This window comes from Folsomia candida, unplaced genomic scaffold (assembly GCF_002217175.1).
Source record: "Folsomia candida strain VU population unplaced genomic scaffold, ASM221717v1 Fcan01_Sc005, whole genome shotgun sequence".
Taxonomy (NCBI): domain Eukaryota; kingdom Metazoa; phylum Arthropoda; class Collembola; order Entomobryomorpha; family Isotomidae; genus Folsomia; species Folsomia candida.
Window position 1 is genome coordinate 10691721 of NW_019091197.1, and position 27573 is coordinate 10719293.

The 27573-nt window shown below is 34.9% G+C and overlaps 3 protein-coding genes across 3 annotated transcripts; 2 read left to right on the plus strand and 1 right to left on the minus strand.

Annotated features, from left to right (window-relative positions):
* The first annotated feature begins 226 nt into the window (after window positions 1-226).
* LOC110850570 (beta-D-xylosidase 3) lies at window positions 227-3519 on the plus strand. Its single transcript, XM_035852502.1, has 5 exons — window positions 227-351; window positions 421-773; window positions 1419-1728; window positions 1853-1962; window positions 2552-3519. The coding sequence occupies exons 1-5, from the start codon at window positions 280-282 to the stop codon at window positions 3396-3398; spliced, it is 1692 nt and encodes a 563-aa protein (XP_035708395.1). The 5' UTR covers window positions 227-279; the 3' UTR covers window positions 3399-3519.
* A 10766-nt stretch (window positions 3520-14285) lies between these two features.
* LOC110850188 (PDZ domain-containing protein GIPC1-like) lies at window positions 14286-15313 on the minus strand. The gene is made up of 2 exons (XM_022097658.2): window positions 15158-15313; window positions 14286-15068 (listed from the first exon to the last, which is right to left on the minus strand). Exon 2 carries the CDS (start codon window positions 15060-15062, stop codon window positions 14520-14522), a length of 543 nt encoding a protein of 180 aa, XP_021953350.1. The 5' UTR covers window positions 15063-15068; window positions 15158-15313; the 3' UTR covers window positions 14286-14519.
* Window positions 15314-17724: 2411 nt separating this feature from the next.
* On the plus strand, window positions 17725-19644 carry LOC118435704. Its single transcript, XM_035852094.1, has 4 exons — window positions 17725-17931; window positions 18155-18279; window positions 18413-18560; window positions 18867-19644. The coding sequence occupies exons 1-4, from the start codon at window positions 17913-17915 to the stop codon at window positions 19154-19156; spliced, it is 582 nt and encodes a 193-aa protein (XP_035707987.1). The 5' UTR covers window positions 17725-17912; the 3' UTR covers window positions 19157-19644.
* The last annotated feature ends 7929 nt before the right edge of the window (window positions 19645-27573 follow it).

Here is a 27573-nt window from a genome sequence, read left to right on the forward strand (position 1 = left end):
ATAATAGAAATTGGAATGCATGCAGTGCCGTCTGAATTTGTGCATGCGACCAATGCAGACGGCACTGCATGCATTCCAATTTCCATTATCTTACGCAAAACATGAGGGTCGGTAATGGGTCCCGTATTGTGCAACCATAGTCGTAAACAAATTAAGAGATAACAATTGAACAATATAATTGTGATAAGTTCGACCCAGTTAAAGTGAGTATATTTCATCCCGATTTCCCCAGTCGCAAACGACACGCAGAATAGGGATCACTGTAAAATAAGTTGAAACATGGGTAATATAGATTGGACCAGGACTGCGTTTGTGCTTGTTGGGTTATTCACAACCTGCTTAAGTCAACAGGTGTGGTGGATGGAGTTGTTTAGCACATTTAATTATACCGCTTACTAAAAATTATTCTTAATTTTACAGTACACCAGCCAATGCGACAAAACTCGGAATGCCCAGCTTCCGTTCTGTGACTCGAGTTTATCAATTGAAGCTCGAGTGGCTGACTTAATTGGTCGATTGACTGTGGAAGAAAAGATTGGATGGATGGTGCATGACGCGAAGGGGGCATCCCAGAATGTTGACCTTGATGATTACTACTGGTGGAATGAAGGACTTAAGGGAATCGGTGGTGGTCCTCAAAGTCCTGAGTATGGGGCACGCTTCAGACCGCCGACCGAGTATGCTACCGTATTCCCGCAACCCATCAACCTGGCCTCATCTTTTAACAAGGATCTTTTCCTGGCTGTGGGAAACGCTACGGGGAACGAAGCTAGGTTAAAATTAAAATTATTCTTATATGGTTCAATTCGCCATATTTATTCGTCATAGTTGCATTCTATGGTAAAAATTGTATAATTAGACTCCTTTTTTATAAGCTATGCATACAAAAAAGGATCTAATTTTAAAAATTTGACCATGGAAAATCCAAGTCAAACATGAAAATTTTTTAGAATTTCATGCTGAATTCAAATATGTACTTTCTTTGACTCTATGAATCAAAATCTTAATATTAGACCTTTTTTTGTATGCATTGCTTATGGAAAAAAGCGTCGAACTTTAAAATTTTTTACTATAGTTACGTACTTTTAGGATACATCATAAAAAATATTTTCGGGTCAAGATGCACTAAGAAGTCTAGCATAGTCAGACGGGTATTGATTTCGTGGTATTGCATTTTTTACCACTTGGTATTAAAATTATGTATACCATTTGCTAAAAATATTTGCTGATATGGCAGAACTTTAACACCAACTAAGTACCGTACGGTGTTCCTTAACAACACGATTTTCATAAACTCAAATACATATACCTATATCAAAACGGTTTGCTATTGAGTTAATACTGAATTTCTAATAGATTGTAAACGTTTTTCACACCATTTTATACCTAATCTATTACAACGTTATATTTGATAACAGAGCTTTCTTCAACGTGGGAAACGGTGGGCTGACTTACTGGTCTCCGAACAGCAACATTTATCGGGATCCACGATGGGGCCGTGGTCACGAGACTCCGGGTGAAGATCCCCGTCTAAGCATAGAGTTTGCAAAGGGAATTGTCCTCGGTTTACAGGGTGATCAAGCTAATGGATTTCTCAAAAACTCCGCCTGCTGTAAACACTTCTCTGCTCACAGCTTGGAAAACGACAGATTTACATTTAATGCCGTCGTCAACGAGCAGGACATGGCGGACACTTACATGCCAGTATTTAAAAGTTGCGTCCAAGAGGTACCTACATAAATTATATTATCCATTCTAAGCGAGCTTTTAGACTCGGTATTTTTGTTCCTTGTATTGGATTGAAAAACTAGTATCGTTCTGATTAATGTTTCTCTCTGAATTAATCACACAGTCGGATGTGAGCTGCATTATGTGTGCCTATAACGCAGTTAATGGCGTACCTGCCTGTGCCGACAAGGGGATGCTGACTGGAACCATCCGACAGGAGTGGGGCTTTTCCGGGTACGTTGTTTCAGATTGTGGAGCGGTGAGTTACGTCCACACCCGACACAACTATACCGAATTCCCCAGCCAATCTGTCGCTGCTGTGCTGGATGCAGGGGTGGACGTTGAATGTTTTGTATCCAATACCAGTTACTACTCCAGTTACTTACAAGAAGCACTAAATGAAGATTTAGTAAATCAGGGCATGTTGGACTTGGCTCTCGAACACGCCTTCGGGGTTCTAATGCGGCTTCGCTACTTTGAGAAGAACGTTACTCGCCCGTTCACTGACCTGCTGCCCGAAATTGTTGATAGCGAGCCTCATCGAGAGCTTTCATTAACCGCTGCACGACAAAGTATTGTACTCTTGAAAAACTCCCCAACCGGAAAAACTACCCAAACAAGGCTACCCCTTGAGCCAAACAATCCACAAGATAAACAAGCGACAATAGCATTAATAGGACCCCACTTGAATGCATCGATGGCTTTTCTAGCCAACTATTACGGTGTTCCGTCCTATCAAAACCCCTCTGGAAGAAATCCGCCTTAGAGTCCCATCCGTACAATATGAGTTCGGTTGTGATCTTGTATCCTTTGACAATCTTAGGTTGGAGGAGGCCGCTGCCCTGGCTCGCGTATCCCTACCCGTTATACTTTTCGTTGGCATTGCTGGAGGACATAATGGTGTGGAGTACGAAGAACACGATCGAGCTAACCTAACTCTCCCAGGTTTGCAATCTGATCTGATTCGGGTAGTACTGACCGCTTCCACGGAACCTGTCGTCCTCGTCGTGGTCTCTGGAGGTGTTGTAGATTTATCCGAGTGGAAGGATGACCCAAGGGTGGGTGCCATCATCTGGGCAGGTTATCTTGGCCAATCAGGCGGTGAGGCTATTGCTGAGGTCATCTTTGGAGAATACAATCCTTCCGGACGGCTGGCACAAACATTTTATTCGAACGAGGTCATAAATGAATTTGAAAAGTATGATATGAACATGCGACCTCATGCTGGCTCGTTGGGGAGGACGTACCGTTTCTATACTGGCCAACCCGTCTACCCATTCGGCTTTGGGTTGTCCTACACCGCATTCGAGTATACAATTCTGAACCCGCCAGCCTTTGTATTGAAAACGATCTCGCAAAATGCCTTAGATCAAGATTGCGCCTTGATTATTAACCTGTCTGTCCGGAATATTGGGGCACGGGGTGCGGAGCATTCAGTCCTTTGGTTTGTATCACCACCTAGTGCTGGTCAAATGGGAAGACCAATAAAAAGCCTGCTCGATTTTGAAAAGCTAGACTATATTTTGCCAAACATGGTGAGGCAAATCAGTCTCTGCCTGAATCGAAACCATTTCCTTTTGGCCAATGATGCCGGCGAGTTTGAAGTTGTGAGTGGGGAATGGCAGCTACAAGTTGGAAATCTGGAGAGAACCATTACAGTGTTGAACTAATTGGAAGATTTAAAATTATAAGGAGAATTTCATGTCTTTCTAATCTTGTCTTTAATGATTCTGATGAGTCCAATATAGCATGCACGTTGTTTGATCGAATAAATAAATTTAAATATGTGAAGGAGGGCACTTTTTTGTTTTTTTTTGCTCACAACTTTTGGAAAAATCAATGAATCGCTAAGTCGCAGGTCAAGTCGACTCCATTTATTGTGAAAGCATAATCGGTGCCAAATTTCACCAAAATCCGGTTTTTTTGTTTGTTTCTTTGGTCTGTTACCCCGAAGAGTAGGAATTCCTAGTTCAGTACAATTGAATGATTGGTCTATCACAAGTTCCTTTGCATATAGAGAACGAACTCTATTGCGCAAGCAAGGCTCCGCACCCTCTTTTAGCCGATAACGGACCCTTGGGAGCACCCAACCCGTACTAACACCGAGCCGAGTAGGATTAATTAAGTTTCCCTGGCCCAGGATTCGAACGTACGAACTGCGTGGTGATAGTCCGACCCTCAAAGCACTAGACCAACAGGGCAAATCAAATCCCAATTTTGTTCAGTTTTAGATGTTATGGATAAGTATAAACTTATGAGAATAATAATAACAGAGAGATGCTGGGGTTGTTCAATAGCAAACTTGAAACCTGGCATTTTTTTGCGACCGTTTTCCCAAGCACCACCGAAGATATATAGTGAAGATTTGAACGTTTATAAAATACGTGAATTAGGAAGGTAGAATTGAGCGATTTTGGGTCTCATATTCCTGCCATGTTTAAAAAATTCCTCCCTCATACACCAAGGTTCCTTTAAGTTTCTCTCCGGCCGTAAAAAGGAGTTAAGGCCTAAATTTATCGCTTTCAACGGTTTCAAAAGTGCATAGCACATTCCGAATTATTTTATTTATTTATTTACTTCGCAATATTCCGATAATGTTATTCATATTTTTTTTTAGATAATACGCACACACATTCTGCTACTACTGGAGGAATTGTTTGCAGAACATGTGGGATGTTAGCTTGTTGGTGAAAGTAAGTATGTAAATCGCCATACCGTCCAAACAGAAAAGCTCACTTACATATATGGGACAGTTCGGGTAAAGTAAAACATTCTGAAAATACAGATTAATAAAAACCCGGGTAAGAGACTAGTCAGGCAGGTTGCATTTATTTAGATACATATGTGTGCATGATAAAGTTATGCAAAAATATAATGCTCAAAATCAAGTCAAAATCAAGGTACATTTCTCACTTGTAAATTCTTATATATGGAAAAGTGGTGTGACTAACAAATACCTACTTGTTTGAAGTATTGGGTAAATTAGGCAAAGTCAAGTTTGGGGCTAATTCCTTTGTGTACTCTTACTGTATGTAAACTTGAGACAATTGGTTTAAATTTGTAAATCATGTTGACTCTAATTTACATACATCAGGTAAGCAATAGATGGTGTCAAATTTTGCATTTATCACGTTGTACATATATAGCGAAATATGTAGTCACCCCGCATGGTGTTTAAGAAAGACTGGATTATTTTTGCAGGAAATGTATGACGCTAAGGTTAGTGGAATATGTATAATACAGGCTGAATAAACTACATATGTAAATACTTAGAAATTTGTGGTCCGCAATTATGTACTTTTGTTATCTAGCAAGTGCTTAAGTGTATATGTATGTACATAATGGTAACCCAATATACATAGATGCATACATACACATATCTAAAGAAAGGTTTATTATTACTAAAATTCACAATCATATCGTACATATACTTTGAGTCTAACTGAAACCTATGGAAGTATGTATGTACGCGAAGTACGATGAATATGCATGTGAAACAATTACACTGTAAACAAGTGGCAAGTTTAATTGCGAATAATTTAAAATGTTTATATTCCCATCTTGTGAATCAAACGTTGCATGCATGAGTTGGACGATACAAATTATAAGACACAAATTATGCCTTTCAGTAATTCACTTACCGTACACAGCTTTACCTTTGGCCTGTTGCTAGACCGAAAATACTTAAAAACATGGATTTAAAATGAAGCGTTCTATTTGAATTATGTACCTCTTTGCTACTCTTCCTCTACATAAAACAATTGTCATAGGTAATTATATATTAAATAGGTAATTATATGTGTAATTTGCCTAGTGTGGCAATTATTTCAAATTTCCATTTTAAAAACACATTATACATTTCAGATCTTGCAGTAAACAATATTTCGGCTGGCAATTATACAAATATCTTGAATTATAATTAGCAAAGTGATTTAAGTTCTTGAGAAGAAAAAGTTAGTAATCATCCATCAAGTCCTTATACATATCTATGTATAACAGAGCGAAATAGTTAAGCAGAAACCTAACTGAAAACATTTCTTACATGAAATATATTTAAAATCTTGCTGTTTTTAAAGACTAATAATCAGTGTATATTTAGTCGATACGATTTGAGGAATATCTAAATTGTGCGTGCACACGTATCATTGTACTTATTAATAATATTCGTCACCAGATAAATCGAGAAGATGGCATTTAAAGTCATATTTTTAATGGTGTCCGTATCTTGTGCAAGTTATGTTTTTGGTCTAAAACCAAAATTCATACGTCGTCAGTCTGAGAAACTTCAGCGTACATATAATAATCAAGTAAATCCAGAGGTTACCATCGTTTACGCCTAATTTATAGTCCGAAATTAATTTTCATTTTCCCTATCCTTCCACGTTATAGAAACACATTAGAGGATAGGGACAATGAAAATTAATTTCGCACTGTAAATTACGCGTTACCCTGACCAAACTATATTTTCGTTCATAAATCAACCTCAGTTACTGAATCGGAACAGAAGATCACCCTACTTTACAAATTGGGTTTACACTAATAACAGAAACTTTCTCTCTGGGATTGATATTATTTACGGGAATGAGAGCAGTCAGATACCGCCAGACAATATTGCCGAAGTGACCGGAAAGACGGCCGACATTAATGCAGGTTTTGGTGGCGACTATGTCTGGCTTGTCCCCGAGTGGAGCAGTCGGTTAGACGAGGGGGTAACCTCACTCCGGATAGATGTGCAAGAAAAGGAGGATCAGGTCTCGAAAAACCTGGCAAAGGGGGCAGGCGGACTTTTTCGCTATCTACGAGTTATCAGGGACATCTCGCATAAGGAAAAAATAATTGAAGTGGCCTTGGTGAGAAAAGATAATGAGATTGTGGCGGACTCATACTGGGAGGAATGTACCCAAGATATTAATAAATATAGGATGAAAGACTATTTGTACCTTTGCTGGAGGAGTGTGACACCCTAAATATGTAATTTTTTAAGGGCAATTATTAATGCACCTGCTTTTTATTTTAATTTCCCTGATCTTTTTATTTGAATGAAACTTATCTGAATAAGCCTGATCTTCCTATTTTCATTACCATATCTTAAATTTAATGAGCCATATATGCTGAACTATATATTTCATCACCTCCACTCTCCACTTTGTAAAAACAAATAACGCCCCTTTCGTAACTGCAGCTGCAGCAAATACAATTCGGCCATGAATTTTCAAAATTTAGAAACATTACAAAACTATTCGTCTGGCAGTGAAAGTGAAGAAGACAATACTCCACCCATAAAGCGACGAAAAACGTACAAACTTCAAATATGGCTTCACAAGGAAACTTATCCGGATTTTCAAAATGCAAAAGACAAGATAAAAGATGGAGATCTGTTCATATACGGATACTCTGTTCACAGAAATGATGGAAAGAAGACTTATTACAATTGTAAAGTTCAAAACTGTCCGGCCAAAATGTACCTACAAAATAAATTACATCCTATTAATAATGGTTTAAAATGTAATTAGAAATCGTTTGATAGTATTAAGACTATCAAACTATTTCCCTGTAATCGGTTAAATGAACTAGGGCATAGAAAATGATTAAAACTAATTGGATTTATAATCGTCCTGATGTCTATAATCCGTTACCTTGAATACCATTAATGAAGTTAAAATTTACACCGCAATATCGCAATATGCATAAAAAAAACTTTTTGTTCAGCATCTCATTGCCCCTAAAAATTACATATGTATGGAAAATTATGGTTTGAAATTTTGTACCAGAACTTGGGCCCGATACCAAAACCCGAGAAAAATCCCGATTCTTTGAGTAACACTATTACAGATTGAAGTTTACATTTAACTGAAAAAATTGCATTTGTATGGATAATTTTCGTGCAGAAAAGATGTTTGAAAAGATTAAGTTTCGTTGTTAATTTGCCAAGTTTAACTGATATGTTGCAATGTACAATATTTTTAGTTTTGCAGCGCGCCATTCATATCTTGGGACGCCTTGGTTTAACGAATCTAGACCAATATGGTAAATAAATGATTCAAAAAAATTGGTTACATAACTGACAGAATGCTGTCTGCCTAAATACTTCCATTATTTAATTACACATTTGCTATGTAGAAATTATGGGTATGCAAAAGTGATAAATAGTTGGTCATCCTCTATGACTACGCCGACCGATAATCCATCCTCTAAACCCTGCAGTTCGTAAAGCCCCTTTTTTCTATTTTATACTTCACGCTGTGTTAATTTACATACGCCAGTAAACTACCTATAAGGTGACGGCTTGTAAAAATAATTCACGGAAATTAAGCGCAGGATTATATTTAATAGGAACAAGCAAATTGGTGTACGGTCACTTTACATAAAATCTTTTGCATAAGTACTACTTTACATAACTACTATTTTACATAATTGTCAATTATGGGAAACTCGATTTTGCATAATTACACATTGCATAATTGTAGCCCAACATCAATACCTACTATTCATCCTCAAACCAGTCACCATTTACACTTAGCTCGTGCAACGATGTCTCTCCCACTGAGCAAGTTATCATATATTAAAATCACTAAACAAAAAGATTTAGCTTCCTGGGACGGCTATTTGTATGAAAAAAATAACTCAAAGGGTTCCACTGATTACTATATTTGTAATCGACGATATAAGAGATGTAGTGGTCGGTTAATCGTATATAGCGACACGGGAACTTTTAAATTAACAAAACAGCACCAACTTCACGCACCAAACCCTGAGAAGTAAGCGAACAGAATTTACAAAATTAGAAAATTTCTGACGAATTAATTTGAAATTTACCCAAATTTTATAATATTTAGATTTTAATTACCCATTTTCTCCGTCGAAGTATTTTATACATAAATTTTTTCAGAACTTTTCCCTTTAATGCACATAGATTTTATATATCCACAATTAATATATTCAGCGTAATTTTTTAATGCATGTTCCACCATGTCCTGCAACTTTAAGGCACCCATCACTTCCGATCTAGAAGAAGAAGCTTCTTCCCCCGCTGCATCACAAAGTGCCTGTGTCGGACCGTCGGAAATTAAATCACAATCAAATACCCCACCCGAAAGAAGACCTCGAATTTTCGTCAACCCGTCCAACTTTTAGCAAGTTGTCGATTGTGTACCCATAACTATCAAGGTCAGGTTGTTCAGCCCCCACAACTCGCGCCAGATTATCCAAATTTTCACTATTCAGCGTACTAATTGCACTCACATCACGGTCAAACTGAAGCAATTTAAAAATGGCGGGATACTCTGTTAATTCTGCTAGTCTACGGTCTATCTTTTAAGTTATTTTAACGCCACACTTCAGAAGAATGTCGGAAATTACAGTTCGTTCATTGTGGCGTGGGAATGTACCAGAGACATATCCTCCAACGGCGGTGCACGTTGACCAGAGGGATAGACAAATTTTCGGAGGTTCGTCAAGCACTTGGTTTACTAAGGCATTCACATCGAAATTTGCAATTCTCCTGTCAACTACATTTCTCATTTTGTTCCTTAAGTTATTAAATGGTTTTTGATGCAACTTTGCTTTAGACGGAAAAAAAGTGGATAGAAATTTCGTGAAAACAAAAGAGATAATAAAGTCATGAAAAAATACGACAAGGTCGTAATTTCGAGAAATTCCAAAATATTGCTGGGTGAATTTTTCTGGTATCTTTTTATTTAAGGCTTCGACATTTTTAAGGATCTGTCACCATACAAGGTGGGCTGCGAACATTCAGCCCGGCAAGTATCTAAAACAATATAATTTGCGGTGTACATATGTATGAATGTATATTATAAATATGTATTAATCGTACAAAAACACACATATGTACACACATATACACGCAAATTTCCCTCAGATATTTTAGTTGTAAAAGTGCAAAATTACTAATCTATGACATTCACAGAATTATATTGCTTGTCATACTTGTATCTCACAATCTCTGCAAACAGCACCCCCGCGCAAATTATGAACGCAAACCCACAAAGATAGAAACCTGTTGTGACCTTGGAACTAAACTCCAATCTTGAAACCGTATCCCCCTTTGGACCTGTCCAATTAGCGTAGTGCCCCAACAGCTTTGCCGGGTGCCACATCCTATGTATTTCCTTCAAATGCGACATAATTCCAGAAGAGATAAATATTTTGAGACGCTTCTCAACGTAATCAGTTCTAATTGGTGGTAAATCCCAACCTCTAATATCTGGTTGTCTCCCTGTAAAGAAGGAATCCCCCTCTACCTGGACGTATATCTCCTTATGCCGACGGTCATTCAAAAAATTTGTAATTTCCTGAATATTTTCCTTTGTATCCATCAATGCTACTTTTCCACAGGTTTGCAAGCTTTTTATCACCCCGTAACTGTCATCTTTATCGTATTCTACCGGTTGAATGGGGAAATCGGCCAAAGTATTCCGAAATTCAGACATATTAATCACTGGTGCAGATGTCCCATTTCTTACGGGTTCTAAGTTGTCGTCCAATCCGAGATATGATTGCAGTTTTTTAAATAACTTCGCTGCAATTCTCTTGTCAGCATCAAATTTACGATTTCCGTTACGGTTCCGTACTTGATCAAAAAGCATTAGCATTTGATAGTAAAAAAATGGATATCGAGAAAAATCATCAATGTTCGCCACTTCAACACCTCCCGGGGGCGTAAAAGGCATTAGGATTCGAATCCCTTCCACTTCCATCAAACCTGTCCAAGGTGATTTGTAAACCGTGGGTATAATCATTTCCATTGTGAACAACGTTTTGTACCAATTTGTTAAAACAGTTCCTACGAAAATAGACCAAATTATGACAAGCGCATTAATCCCGAACATGGAAGATCTCTTCTTTCTAAATGAATTCTCGTAAACTGACAACGAAACTGAGTTCTCCAGCGACAACCCAACAATCACAAAGAACCCGTCGGAAATATCTCTACGAAGCATTAGGGTAAAAATTATGATAAACGTTGTAAAATATATCGCCGCATAGGTCCAAATATCTGCGTCAAATGGACTTGCTAGCTCTTTCAATAGTGTAGAATTATGTTTTACGCCGTAGCACGATACAAAGCTATACTTCTTAATATCATACATCACAAAAACGGATCCACGGGAACGGAAGGTATGCATGAACGTATATCGAAACATCTGTTCCAAGTGGTGATAAGGTATCTTTCCTACAAACCCATATGACAAAACATCTTGCAGGATCAGAAAGTTTACGAAGTTCTGAAACGAGGTAACTTCCGCTAGTCTCTGATTCGCGTGACGAGAATAACGCACACTATGAGAATCCATTTGGCCTATCAGATTACTAAGTATGGCGAAAGTTGACAAAGAGATGGTTTCTAAAGTCCAAAAATATTTGTTCAAGAGCGACACATTTTTACCCACCTGTACTAATTCGTCGAAGCAATTAGGTAGTTCACATTCTATGGTGTACCACGCTTCTGAATACTTGACTGAGTACTCCATTCTCCATTGCAATGTTTTCCGAAGGTGGTATATGTTGTGGTATTTGAACCGTAACATGGAATTATCGTTTTGGGTTGCATCAACTAGGATAAGTTCAGCTAGACAGAGATAATCGAAAACAAAGCTATCTAAAAAGTCTTCACGTTGGATATCGTGTTTCACAGCTGTCATTAGAATGAAGTAATGTGACCGCGAAGTCTTATCAATGAAGATAGGAAGACCAACAAATTTTAGATATTCTTTCTGTTTAGATAAACCAGCTAGTTCTGGAAGAATTGCAAACGTTGTCCAACAATGAGGCGACTTATTGCGTCGTCGTGACATTGAAAATTTTTCCAGAATCGTGTACCCCGTCACCAGACTTAATGCAATATCGTAAACAAGCGAAATTACTGGACCAACAGGTGGTGATTTCGATCCCCATGAAACTTTGTCTGGCGTGAATACCATGATTGTACAGTTTACAAATGGGACTAAATAATCTGTCACTTTGACGCTGACGATGTCCAATGTTGCTTGTTCAATTGTTACATTACTTACACACTGTGTTCTGAGAATTTGTGCCAGCAATACGAAAAGTAAATTACTCTTTTCTGTCTCTGTTCTGTGTTGCTAAGAAAGGACAACGGTAGCTTAAATTACTAAAATATTTGCCAAATTCTTCAAATATAAGTTGTTGAAATCAAAATAGACGTTTCCAGGAATATACATACATAAGTATATATTTCTACCGATCACGTGAGTATTCCGGTGGATATCAGTTATCTAATGGCGGAATGATAGTACGGATTTGGCACTTTATACGATTAATTACGTACTAGTATCTATCCACGGGAGATAGGCAAACCCAACGTATGTATATATCTACAGATACGTGTAGATCGTCCGGATTCAAGTCTCTGTAATCATATTATGCAATTACGGTTTATACAAACACGCCAAAAAAGCTTTGTCATAAGTGATGAACGTTTTACTGCCCACATATTTTCACTGGAAAAACAAACAAATTAAATTCATGAGTCCCAAAATGGAATAATCAAAATAATGAGTTCAAATCATGGCCCATTATTTCATAGTTATATTTTCAAACTCGAGCTCGTGCATAAATTTCGACATCCTGTCGCACCAAACCACTAATTCCATGATGTTTTTGACATCATTACATGAACGCATAAACTACTTATATTTTACATAATCATCTAATAAATTATTTGTGAAACTTCACTCACTGGGTTGAACCAATACAAAATACCCGTCTGTTAGACAACGCCTTATGTTAACTGTGCCGTGGTCCAAGTCAAGGGATGAAGGGGGAGATAAGCACTTAATTGTTCACTACTGACTTTAAAATAAACCCTCTTATACAAGAACGGGACTTTTATCTTTAGCAGTAGTATTTATTAACACACAAACGAAATGCTCTATCGCACAAAAGATATTACAAACTGATTCCTAACCAAGTATCAAATAAATTACTGGAGCACTTTTCTCCGTGACTTCCCACTACCCTGGACTACGGTGTAGTGGGGAGAGCACACTCTCTCCTGTTTTAAACACTACTACTTTCCATTCTCTCGTCCCTCATCACTGTTACGGGTGAGGTGATACATTACCCTACACATTACATACGACTTTTTTATTTTTTAGATAGACCAAATCTAATTACTTTTAAATTATTCGCATTTAACAATCCAATTAAATCACATGTAAGACCTTAGCCTATAATCCGCAACATAAATTACATACGCAACTATCATACAACATAATGAAAAGTACACTCTAACATGAAGGCAAATTTTGAACGACCAAACAGATTGACCAAAAGGTCAAGACGGTCAAGAAATTATTCACGGATTGTAGACCATCAGGCAAACTTTACATACACATAAACATGAAATTTCTACGACAAAAACTGACAAATTAATAAGAACGAATGCAATAACAATCCCAAATTCGCACATATCCATCCAGCATTTTTTCACTCACACACATAAAACTATAACTATATACTTAATTTCCAGACATTATTCATAGTAATATCTTCAAACATAAAGGTCAATTTCATACGTAAGTATCGACATCCGGTCAGACCAATCGGCTAATTCTATGTTCTTTGACATCATTACTTGAACGAATAAACTACCCACATTTTACATAAATTATTACTCATTTTTAGCGCGTATGAATGTACAAGTAATGCGGTAAACCCAAGGAAAGGTGTACTTTTCAATACAGAATGTATGAATTGAAGAGGTGCAGCTGTCTTTTAATTCGCTGTGTCGCCTCGGCTGCGTTGTAACTAATTTTTGATACTTTTATGCAAAGAAATTTTGGTTTACAGAAAACCAGCGATAAGTTTTCAGAGAGAGCGTTTGAAAGATATTTATTTCTAATTACCTTCACACAACTCTCACGAATCTCTCTTACGAACTCACTTACAAATAATCCATGCTTTATTGCAACGTTTGAGTTAAAATTGGACAATGGAGGATTGGTTGGGCAGGAAATGGTTGTTATCAATGATAACTTATCATTGAAGTTGATGAATACTTTATTAAACGAATGTTCTCCAAAGAAGTTGCGTCATACTGATATGTATGTTTAAAATTGACATAATATATTTATTTAGGATGATCTTATGTATGGTCGTCGGTTAAATTAATGAGGCCTGATGAATTTTATCGAAGAATTTATAACAAAACTGGGATGATTGATGGTGAGGAAATGAGGGAGTGTTGCCTTCACAGAAAACGAGCTTGGTTTCAAACAGGGTTCATTCCTTAGAACTTACAAAAACCCTGGAAACAAACCACAAAAACCTGCAAAAACTTCCCAAAAACCCACAAAAACCCTCTATTTAACATTACGTAATAGGGAGGTTTTTCCGAGATTTGATACCGCAAAAACCCCAACCTACACAACCCGTGGTTGAGTACCCTGCATAAGGAAGAATCAAACTTCAGTCAACTTTCCAAAAGATATTTTTTATACGCTGACTATACTTTTAAGGTAGTTTTAAAAGATGCTCATACATATAAATGAATTTCACTAATACCCAATATTTTCTTAATAAAATGTTTAATACTTATTTCATGGAAAGTTCAAATATACATGGCATATAAACCAAACGGTGTAGAAGAACACAATGAACAACTGTTACGGCGAAAATATTAATCGTTAATTAATTTTCTTGACACATGCGAAATTAATAATAGAACAGTAAACTTAAGAATTTACTCACCTAGATAACATTGTGCGTTCAAGGAGGTTAAATAAATTTCTTATTTTGATAAACTTTGTCTACTGCTCTTTCTTGATCGGTTTTATAATAGTTAATGTATGTTTGCCACGTGCCAACTTTACAAGAACCTCGACAACTTTAGCATGGCCCATCCCGAGCATGGACACCCCATCAATTTCCTGAATATGATCTCCAACGAATACTTTCAACATTAGTGGCGATTCCTCCTTAATCTTCTTTACGAAGGCGACCCCATCGCCATTATCGGTTACCGTAATCCCCAATAGTTGCCCATCTTGTTCCTTGTCAAATAACACCTCGCTCCTCTCCCCGGCCCGGTGGACAAATATGACATCGTTAACCTCAAGATTTGTCGAGAGCAATGCAGTCATGTTTACTTTGTTGGTGTTTAGGGTGCAGAATAAAATATCCGAGGGCGAAATATTGTGCGCAGCGCCCAGTTTATTGTACAAACTTTTCACAGAGTCAAACCCAGAAACTAGTTTAATGTCTCCATCTCCATCAGCCAACATGGATTGAAAAGACGAGTCTGACGATTTCGGGGCTGTTAGTGCCATGGACTTGATGAATTTGTGAAACATGGTTACCTGTTTCGGGTAAAAGCGTGAAGTTTAAAGATTTCTTATAGATCGATAGATATAGATAATTATACTAAATTTAGTTATAATATTTTTACCGGAATAAATAATACTTTGGTTTAGTCTCTCTCTTTAAATATTTTATTAATTGTCTTATTTTTATTTTATTCTGCGTGAACAATGAAATATAGGACTAACAAGCATTTCACTTACATATATTTATGGGGTACGTTAAGTTAATTGAATAACTTTTGTGTGCAATGATATGTTAAATGAGTGAATGAACTCGGGGTAATTATGAAATCCTGAGTGTCAATATTGCGATAAGATATCAACAAATTATTTGATAAGCGTCGGTCATCAATTACTGCTGATTGATTTAAAATTCGTTTGCATTACACATACGCTCACAACTTATATAACATATTCCCCAATCAATATCTATACTAACAATGCGAAGCCGTGAAGTGGTACGCTCGGATTTGAATGGGGCCAATTTTAGTCTCTTCATCAGAAAAAATAAGCGGACCCGTATTTTTGCTTTTTCGATAATGCGCGAATTTTAGCGCTTGGCGGGCATTTCAAATATTTTTCAGCCAAAACACCCGATATTCCGTACATACTTGATACGTAAAAGTGGGAATTTACATAATTTGAATTTACATAATTCTCCGATTTCCATATAAAAAAAATTAAGCATAAATTATTACAAGCTCATAATGTAACCGAGGGTTATAAAATGTCATACATTATAGTAATAAATAAACAAGTTGTTCCTGGATCTTGGGAAAGGCGAAAGTAGAACGTTCATTGTGCAAGACGACCAAATTCAAGCCATATCATCGGAACGGCACAACCTGTCAGGGCCGTATTCAGATTCGCTACTTCATTCTCTTCCCATCGACGGGTGCGAGACAATTTTGGAAAGCGCGGAAAATTTAAATATATCCCGCCCTATCGATCCCTCCCCACCACAAGATCAATTGTCACCCCCTCTGCCATCAAAAAAGGGCTTGGACGACCACGGAAATTGAACAAACCTGAAAAACCCATCATTCCAAGGAAAAAGAAACTTTATGAGGAAGCCCCAACTTCAAAAAGAATTCCAAACACACAACACGCCACGAAAAAAATCGTCTCCTCGCAAAGCAAAAATTGGAATAACTCATGTCAGAAAATGGAGCTTTGAAAATTTACAACAATCGGTTCAAATCGTGGAACTCTTTGTAGAACAGGCAGCTTTAAAGGAAACCATTAATGCGCTTATGGCTGAGAATAACGATTATGCGAAAGATTTGAGGTTGTTTTATGGTCGGTACTTTGTTAAATGCGGGTCATGATCCCAACGGGTCTGTAGTATCTGATTAGCTTTTCCACTTGTAATGAAAAAGACAATCATGTGATTTAATTCAAGTCGTGAATATTTTCTGTTAAAAAAGAAATATGGGTAATAGAAATATTATTTTGAGACGCATCTCCACCTGTTCATAAGAATTGGATCAATTTAGGACTCGATAAAATTCTGGGGTTTGGTGGAGATGTGTCTCCCACGAAAAATTATTTCTGATACCAATATTTTTTTCAAATATATCTCATAAAGAATTAAAACATAATAAAATTTAAATTCCATCCTTCATTTTATTTCGGTAAATTTAAGTTTGCTGATTTTGCTGTCTGATCCATGGGTGCTGGATTACGTATAAAAGCGCCGGCAAACTTCAATTTAACAAAATAAAATTGATATAAATTACACCAAATAATTAGAAATAAATATTATTGGAGAATGCTTGTCTAAATTGGTTATCAATAAAAGTCTTGTTTTCTAACATTTGCTTGTGCATATTTGATTCGTGACGTTTGTAAATGCAATGTCCAAATTATAGCAGTTAAAATTCAGTAAAAAAAAGATATAAGCTTCCGGCTCGTTGTCCAACTAGATCTTCAATTCTTCCAGGGTTTCTAGTATTTTGAAATAAAAAACTGTCCCGAATGCCTTAAAGAATGAAGGCGACTAGTAATTTGTTCCTATTTTCATATCCACTGTCTCAAATCATGGAACAATTTTTGAAAATTGAACTCACGCTCTGAATTGGGTCGCGTGACGTATTCTATTTCCACTTGTAAATTTGGATTGCTAAATTTTCCCATGTCGTGAAGAATACATAATCCCATTGATTCGGATGGTTCGACATATGCGGATTATTAAATGTAATTATGCCTCATAATTAATAAATGCTTCTAACATATTTAAAAAAATTTGTCAGTTGAGAAAGAATTTTTTGCGAAATAAATTAAATTAACCATCTCAGCAGATACGAAGAATTATCGTTTCATACGAAATATTCATTCGGTTATAACATATTTTTAAATAAATAAATGGTGAACCAACCTATGCACTGGTGACATATTAGGTTTAGTTAAAAATACAGTTACAAATTCTTTCAATACATATGAAACTTCCAAATCTAAAACTATTTTTGAAAATTTACCAAACAAACCTTCTCAGAATTATCGCTTACAATTCCACACTCACCTTTAGCTTGGAATGTTCTCGTCTCTTTAATACTACATAAATACGCACCAAATTCCTTAAGTAGTCAAATGTACCTTTTCCCTTCGAAAGGTGTCCACCTTTTATGCAACAAATCACATTCTCTCCTTAATTCTTGACCCTTTCCAAGAGGCATATTTCCATCTAAAAATTAAACACTCGCATAAAATGTACAGCCACTCATGAAAAAACTGGCATTCACAATTCTACTCCCACACTGGACACATCGTAAAAGCGTTAACGCTATCATTTGTAAATCATAGCCACATTTTTAAATTAAGTTTGAGTTCGCAATTACAATTATGGAACGACGTGTCAAAAGTAAGTTTTAATACGTATTTTTTAAATTAATTCAAGGCTTGAGAAGATGTAAATTGCATATTATTTAGATATAAAAAATTGGTTAAAAATTACTTTGTCTAAATAATCTAGTGTCCAATTCTTAAAGACTATGACACTAAATTAAATAAGCTTTTCAATTTGTATTTAAATCTTCTAATGTTACTGTATTTTCAACAATTTAATTTAATTTTTAATCCTTCAGGAACAATTACTGCCCGACATCCCCTTGCAACTTATAAGCCCTCATTCCTCGGATGCCGGAAAAGGGTTCATTTAACTGGCTTAAATCGTCGGCAGATCAAGAAAGCAAAAATTGAGCAAATTAAGGTTTGATTTAAATAAATAGATATGTTGCATCCTTTAATTAATTTTGTATATTATCTTACCTTACTTGATTAAGAAATAAGTAGGTATAAATTTCGATTTTAAACTATAACATATTTTCAAATTAACTTTACAGGAAACCCTCAACGACTCACGTGACGATGCTATCCAAAAAGCCTGCGACACAATATTGGCCGATTACCCTCTTCAAGATAAAGAATGGCTGGACGAAATCGCAAGGACGTGCCAAGTTTGCAAAAGCTGGTACAGAAAATTTGACGATGGTGAGTTCAATATTTTGCAATCTTTTAAAATTAAATAACAACAAATATAATATTCAAATTTTAAATTGTTCCTAATTATAATCCAACTTTTGGATGATTAAAAAAATCAAATTTAAATTTTTTCCCTTAATTTTGATAAACACAAATTTGATACAAACATAAATATATAAAAAATCTAAATCAAAATAATTCCCAATATTTCTAATTCTTCCTGCAAATTTTAAAACTCCTCGAATTTAAAATATGGAAAATTTACATGCCAAAGTAACTCATAATTTTAATTAATTAATCGTTATTTTTGCACAGCGTCCCGATGTGTCAGTTTCAACCATGGATATATAAGATGTTACCTGTGTTTCCAACCCTTCCCGTCGGTCATCCTCCTTGTGGCTCATTTAGAAAGTGACCACACCCCAGGAACTGACGACTATTCCGTTTCCTGCACATTCTGCTCAAAGTCTGTGGACTACATGAACTTGTCCAGCCACGTGATTGGGTTTCACTTGTCGGACAAATGTATCGGACGGAGGGAGAAGGAAGGACGATATCACACTAGAACCCAGGAGATCATTGAGGGAAGGTATTATTATGGCTAAGATAAGAAGGATAATTTTACTTTTGTTTACGATAAAATTTATTTATTTAATTAAATTCTAAGTAATTTAGTAGCTAATTACATGTTTCTTTATTTATTTGGAAACGGAAATATCAATATATATATATTATACCTACACTGTATTTATACATGTCGGAATTTAAAATCGTGTATTAATCAGCCTTGTTAATAAAATTATTTACTACCTTACAAATGCAACGATTTTAGGTGATACTCCGTTGCATAATTCTGTAACCATAGCAACATTGATGCTTTATGCATTGATATTATTAACGTAGTAATTATTTTAAATGGTTTAGATCATAGTTGATTAGAAAATCCGTAACATTGCTTTATATGATTATTTAGGTATGTACAATGTAAATATTTACTCAAGTTAAAATTTGCTTACTATTTCTAATACATTCAAAAATATTCACGTACTACAAAGCATTTAATTTCTATTATATTTGTGAAAAACTGAGTGGTTTGGGCAACTGAATAAATTTATTTAAGCATACTTGCAAATCGTAGATATGTAGCTGTAGCACAGGCCTTTCAGGTGAAATTACTTCTTGCCAATTTTTTTTGATGAGTGAAAATTTATTGTGATATGAAAAGCTGGGAAATCTTAATCTGCTCAAAATTACACAAATTTTAAGCCATCATACATCGAAATCGTTATAGCGCGAAAAAAACACCTTAGAATCATATTAGCCTACATACTCCATTCAGGTATTTTTGGACATTTTTGGACATGCTGTAACATGCAAATCCGATTTCTAAAAAATTACGTTGGTATGTAAATTAGAGAGGTAATTTAGTCCTCATTTACAGATGCAAAGCAATTTTTGATTGCTCGTTTAGGTTTCATAATGCTGGAGGGAATTAACGGGCGAAGCAGGGTAAAAAAATACGACTGTGTTATTAATTTTTCTAGTTAGAAATTCAAGTCTTTCAACCACGGGTGAATTTAAAGACACAAGGTTCATCCGATCATGAAACGTTACCCAAAGGCCCCCTCTGTCGCAGACAAAAGTGGTTTTGACAAAACTCAACGAGAAACCCAAAAATCTCTGCTGAAAGTAAAAAAATCGAAAAAATTGAAAAATTGAACTTTTCTCGCTACAAGTAGGTGGTACATCTGAGTGAGTCATGCCAGTATCTTGACCTGGTGTTATTATAAGACCCAATGGGTCACTCAATTCGTGGAAGTAGATGTCACGTATTGCCGACACAATTCAGGCCAAAAACGGTCCTCTGAAGCCGAGCTGAACTAACGAGACACGGTTGCAAAAATTAAAAAATATTCTCCTAACGGACGATGTGATTTCCACGGTAAAAAAAATTTCAACGGATAAAGCGGCCGAAGGTTTACGACCCTGACCCTAGACATTCCATTAGCACAAAGAAAGTCAAATATATCTCGTCATTCACCGAATGAGAAATCGTGGCGTGGAATTATTCGGTTGAAAACCCGAATTCTTAATTTTTATTGCACAATGTGTCAATGTGGGGAATACGCGGCATCCAATATGCCCTAAAGCTAGTGGTTAATTCACTGATGTCTGCTCTATTAGAAAACTACTTTTAGGCCTATCAAATGAACTCAAGTCATGTGCTTTTGACCATAGTTTGAAAACCATGACAAAATGACCAGTTTTAGAAATTTTTTCCTCTCAACTTCGGCGTTCCGCACCATTCGAATAAAATTTTTTGGTCTTTAGCATATTTTTACAGTTGAAACCCATGGTCTTCCCTACAACCATGCGAAGTTTGGAGCTCAACAAACCCTCACCTCCAAAGATATGATCAAATGATTCAAAAAAGTCGTGCGTGCCACGGTACATAGGTGTCCATCTACACTTCAGGCTCGTATTCAGTCCACAGATGGAATTTTTCCAATCCGTTTTCTGTTGTATATTACTATATACTTTGTGCATCCCGCATACAAGGAAATTTATAAATTCATCAAGTCGCCCGATAAATATTTACATAAACATATGTCCAAAAATACCTGACTAGACTATGTATATTAACTAAAGGCGAAATTTTAATTATTTTGCCAAATTCCCAAACCTGTGGGCAAATTCGACCTTTTTGGTAAATATTAGCCAAAAATAATTTTATGACTTATTTCTAACCAAATTTGACCACATTTAGACGAATCTTATGTCAAAAATCAAATTTAGCCAATTTAGCCAAAATTCGTAATGTGTAAATTTATACTTTGACGATTAGTAAAGTCGCCGGGCGACATTACTGCAATTTTACCTGTGGCTCGTTGGGCAGGTATAGCTTTTCGTGGGTATGACTTTTATTGACATACGATCAATTTAGTAACCGCCCTCATCACAGTTATAAATAAATTCTATCCTGATTTCTATAATGAACTATTTAAAAAATTGTTTCAAGTTTAAGTATACTGATGGAGTTACCAGATTGCCGATAATCAGACCAATCTTTAACTTTATATATATATTTTGTAGAATTTTCATACTAATTTAGGCCAAGGTGGTTGTTCTTGAACGGTATTATCAACGACAAAGCTGTTATCTATATCCTAAACCTTCTCCCAATTCTCCTGTAGACTCCTGTTTACTATGTTTTCACATCACAACAAGTCAATAATTATGTTTAACCTAATCTTACGGTTTCACATGGAAGTTAGTATTTTATGAGCAAACTTATTATCTGTTTTGCATTTACGTCATATTTTTATACAACTTTTCCGTCTAAATAAATACTTCATGTATTAAAATATGTTTGATTCGGGATGTATTGATTTGCATTATAAAACCCAAGTTTTAAACTCGATAATTCGCAAAGGAGTTCAGAGGAAGTTTTAATATCTTAACAATTTCTCAAGGCCTTACACACGCTATAAATTATTAATATGTTTTTGAGCAAAAATATATTGGCCATATATGTAAATAAATGAATTTTGGCTTGCTGACGTACTTTCATACATGCATTCGACCAGTAAAAAGTAATTTAATTTAAATACAAGATTGAAAGCAGATTGAAAGGATCTATAATTTATCGCTTTGCATAACTTCCCCGATATAAATTTGCGAACTAATTTTTGTGAATTGTTATCGTTTTACATTGGAGAAATCATCAACAAACAAACAAAAATAATCAGGCGGGAGGAGGGGGAAAAACTTATATAATTCCTGTAAATGAAGCCGATTTAATTAGTGAATTTATTTTACGAATTTTGCAGAATTTTAAAATAGTTTGTAGATCAAGCGTGAATACGTAGTAATATTCATAATTAAATTCGAAGGAGTTTGACGTCAGGTTTGGTAATTTGCTGAACATCAGAATTATTGTCATGATTGATAAAAACCATAAATAAATATTTTTAGGAACATAGTTTGCTTTTGTAAAAGAGTGCTCCGGGGAAACATTTTTGACCATTTTTGATCATTTTTGATCAATTTTGACCACCTTCTGCATGCTTTCTCCTCATGGTCCTTGTACTAGAACGTAAAAAGGTGGTGGTTTTGTGTAGATCGTGATTTTTATTGCACTATCAAATAAAAAGCTTGGGCTTATTTTTCTTATATTCGGAGAATAAAAATCTATGAATTTCAATATTCATTAAAACTTTACATACCCACAAAACTCTTAAACACTAAATTACCTATCTGGTGTTTAACCTTTATATGCGTAACGACGACAATTTTCGTTTAGTAAGAAATGTTTTAATTCGGGAAGACGACAATAGTTGTTCAGGAAAATTTCGACATGATGCGGGAAGAAGACAATTGTCGTTTTTCAAAGGTCATTGATTTTCACAATTTTTTCTCTTCAACCAAAAATCTGTTGTAATTTTGGGGATTTCTCCTATGCCAACCTTAGTCAAAATTATAACTTTTCTCGACCAAAATTTAGGTATTTTCTCAATATTAGCCAATGTTAAATTTTTGATTTTTCAGTTTTCTCGAATTTTGCTGAAAGTGCTTAATTTTTCCTCCCGCACCATGACCACCACATGCTTATAATGTGCCCAAGTTAGTACATTTTCTTATCATAAATCGTACTCTTTAAAAGGTTAATTTAATCCATAAAAATTCCTAAAACTCATTTTACGGCGTTTAAATCACCCAAAGAATTAGTTGATATTGCCATTTAATTGTTTGCCATGAGAAATACATTCCTATTTTTTGTCACTGAGAAATAAGGGAAGATACGTGTATTTCATGTGATTGAATTTCACGAGAAAGTGGAAAATCATGTTATCCTGTAAATACTTTATGATCATGGCAAGGAGAGGAATAAAATGCGGGCGTTTGTTAATTACGATTTAAACTATATAGTTTTAAATCTAGTGGAGTTTAAGGAAGTCATTTCTTGAAATATTTATATCTTCGAGACTTCGGATATTAAGCTATTTATAGCTTTGTGTGACGGATTTGAGACCACATTCTAACTAAATATCATTTTAAAACACATAAAGCTGTGTAATGTTTTGTGCATTTTGCATGCTTGCGCGAAAATATCGGGCGATAATTTCATACCATTTCGAATTTTTGTAAAGTTATAGATTTTGACGTCAGTTTAATGAATTTGCAAAGTATTGTTATAATTAGGGGAAGTAGATTGATAACCTAGCTATCATAATTTACGAATTTCTCTGAACAAATGTCACTCAAGGTATTTTGGGAATTTAGGCAATCATCTTAATTTTAATTGGGATCATTAAGACGATAAACCTTGAGATATTAGATTTTTAACTTCAAAATACTTATAAGAATTTTGAAACTTTTTCTGCCATTGTTCACATTAATGATATTTTGCTGTAAATCATTTAATACAGTTTTAATTTGCATATTTTTGTTAACCTTTTCCGGCTTTAAAAAAACGTTCTAAAATATACATCATGATCTGAGACTTGCATAAAATTAGGGAGGTTGAGATTTTGTGTACTTATACTTGTACTTGTACATTTAAAAAATATAAGTACAAATATCTGTATTGTAGCGAAGAGGTTGAGATTTTTGTACAAATATTTATATTTGTAGATGTAGTAGTAGATGAGGCCAGGTGAGTTTTCCTGCTTACGCACCGCAAGCTAAGACCTGGCACCAATCTCACAGTGAGACAAATAGAGCGGGTGGTTCAAATTTTTAGTATAAATGTGAACTGGAGTAGGGGGCTGATTTTTCTTGTTGTATTATATTGTAGCCTCGATGAGTCATCTTCACAATACAGATATTAGTCGAATTGAGCAGAATACACCAATCTCAACCTCTCTATTGTGTAGTATAATACTATTATTTATTCATAATCCTCAATCGTACAAACTGGAGCAGTAAATACAAGATTTTCGACACTTAAAGTGAAGTTGTATATGTTTACGTCTTGAGACATTTTTCATAAAAATATCGGGCTAGAAATTAATTTGGTGACATTTTGTACCTTTGTTAAGTTAATGGGGGTTAAAGTTTAATGTCGCTTTTATTAATTTATTAAATATCAGCACAATTAATGTAACAAAGATGGATAGTTTTAGTTGATTATACAAAAATAGGTTCGACAACGTAGTATACGAGTTGAAGCCGGTATTCAAGTTCGGAGGGATGAGGTGAGAAATTGTTAAATTATCAAGTCGAAAAATTCTAATTTCATTTGCTAAAAATAATTTCTACAAATAGGTGATTGTGCTTCCTGGAGTTTTCGAAGTGTACAAAACTAGGAAATTACTAAAATAAATATTTCCAAAATATCGAGCCTTAAAATAGACCCAAATGCGCTATACAAGTTGTCACATTTCTACAATTTTTACTTCTACTAATTTAAATATGTACTCGTTTACACAATAATATCACTAAAATTCACGTTTAACAATTATTTACTTCAGTCCAATGTATACCAACTGTGTAAAAATTTGTAAACTATATTTTGAAGTGAGATAACTGTAAGTTTTGAGGGGATTTGTAGCCAGATTTTCCTTCCTAAGTTTGGTACCCGAGCTCAATCTAATGGACGCGTTGGATAAAAAATTGTAAAACTTGTAAGTCGCGAAGTATTGTCACTGAATTGGGTGAACATTGATAACGATCAGATTATATGGTGCTGTAGCTTAAGGTAGTTTGAAAGAAACGAAATGTGTTGGGAAGTTTAGATAGTTGCGAATTTAATCATAAATTATTAAAAATTGTGATTTGACTAACATTCTGGTAAGTGGGTGGTGTAAAAATATTTGAATTAAACAAATACAGCGTCAACGCAATTTTCCGTCGAATGGTACTCAATCTTGAACTACGGGTTTCGCATTTATTGTAGCATCATCAGGTTCAATTTTGAGTTTTTGAACTTATGAAATATAAAGATATTCAAATTCCTTATGAATTAATTGAGAAATCTTTAAATTCTCGTATTAAAAATATCTCTTATTAAAAAATACGTATTAAAATATATACTCCTATGATTATTCTGTCATAAAGAAGGGTTTACAATTGTTAAGAAATTGTACAAAAATGCCTTCCAAATTTGATGCATTATTTTTTGCTGGATTTGCTACTGTTAGTAGAACAACGATGTTTTTCTTTGTGTAGAAACTATTATTATTTCATCTGAAACCATTGACAATTTTCATTCTGTGAAAAATCTCCTGGTTAAAGAATTCGCACTGCAAAGTCTAGAATTTGTTACCAAAATTTTGGCCACGCAAAAATTTCGGAGAAAGTTGAACGACAAAAAATTTGCATAATGACCCCGTTGGATCATATTTATACGTTATTTTTAGTATAAACACCATTCTGGTAAAAAGATATGTCCTTTTCAAATGAATGTAAATTTTTCAGAATTTTGATAACAATTTGCTGTAATTAGTAGTACAGATACTGACAAAAATTTAATTTATATGACATCCGTCGAATCGTATTTCCCACATTGTAAGAAATCCAGTTTTCCATATCGTATTATGATATCAATTTTCAAATATTCATAGATTTCATAAAGATGAACTTATGATTGACTTTTATGATTAAAAAACTGAAATTCTTAATTTAGAAACTAGCACGAAATTTTTATAAATATTAATACCATTTTTACCATGTGGAACATGTTTTGCAAGAGTGTATGATTCTACCACCATTAGTGAATTTGGTGCAAATTCTAATTAGAAATAAGCGATCAGGTTACAAGTTTCTCGTGTCGGATTTTTACCTAATAAGAAAAATTGGCTGCAATTATTTATTTATGAAAAACCTGTTTAGCTTTTGAAAAGTACTGATCAAATCAAAATATATGAATTACCTCAGACCGATGAATTTAGGCAGATTTCTTGTACTCCTTAAATTTCTTTCAAGTTACATTATGCTTCACTTTAAAAAATATTATTTGTCTTAATTGATTGGAAAAATTTATAGGAGAATCTTAAAATGATTAAAGAGTTATGTACATGTACGTTTTTACGATATAAATGAGTCCCATCTGAACAAACTTACTCTGAAGCATAACCATAGATTTCAAATCAGGATAGTAGTTTTTCTGTAGGTACAAAACCTGAAAAGGATGAAGTACAGAATGTAATTAACAAGTATGATAATTACGATTCCTTTTTTTAAATATGGAAAGTTTGGTTTTTTTAAATCTGAAGATTACACACTTACAGCAAAATAAAACCAATTTAGTTTGCCGGTGCCAAACTTTAGCAATTTTACTTAATGGAGAAATTTGAAAAACAAACAAAAAAGTACACGGAATTTCAATCAATTCCATAAAATACACACATCATGTCGGCTTGCGACGCCACTGGAATTTCCTGGAATTTGTTCATAGCGGCGAATTAATTTTCAAGATTTTTCGATTTGACAGTGGAATAAAACTTTGCTCTAACCTTGTCGTTTTTAAATTTTGCAAATTATTTGCTAAACGAGTTGCTATATTACGAAGCTTGGGAGTTTTTAAAGAGTTTGAAAATTTAAAGAAAGCGATTCTATAAACATAGTCGGAATACGGAGTACGCAAAATATCCGATCTATGTTTGTAAAGGGTGTCATATTTTTTCAGTTTTTTGATGGTGTCGAGCCTATCATCCACCAGGCTAAAGGATGTTTTCAAACAATGTTACGTAAAATTCAATTTTTCAATTTTCACGAGGGAAATTTATCGGATTTTATTTATCTTAAGTTTCCTTTGCCGTCAAGTTTTGCGGTATGGGATTTATTTACCCGCTCGACTTGGAAATTAAATTTTTATTTTTTAACAGGTATAATTACCAGGGCGTCATTTAGTTTCAGTGCGCGCATACGGATCTGATTCAAATAATTTAATTTCAAAGAAATTCATGATTACCTGATTCCTATTCATTATTATTTGTTATCCTAGTAAACTCTGAAAGTTTTGTGATGTCATTTAACATTTTACAAAAATATTGAACGCGTTAAGACTTTCAAAGTTTAC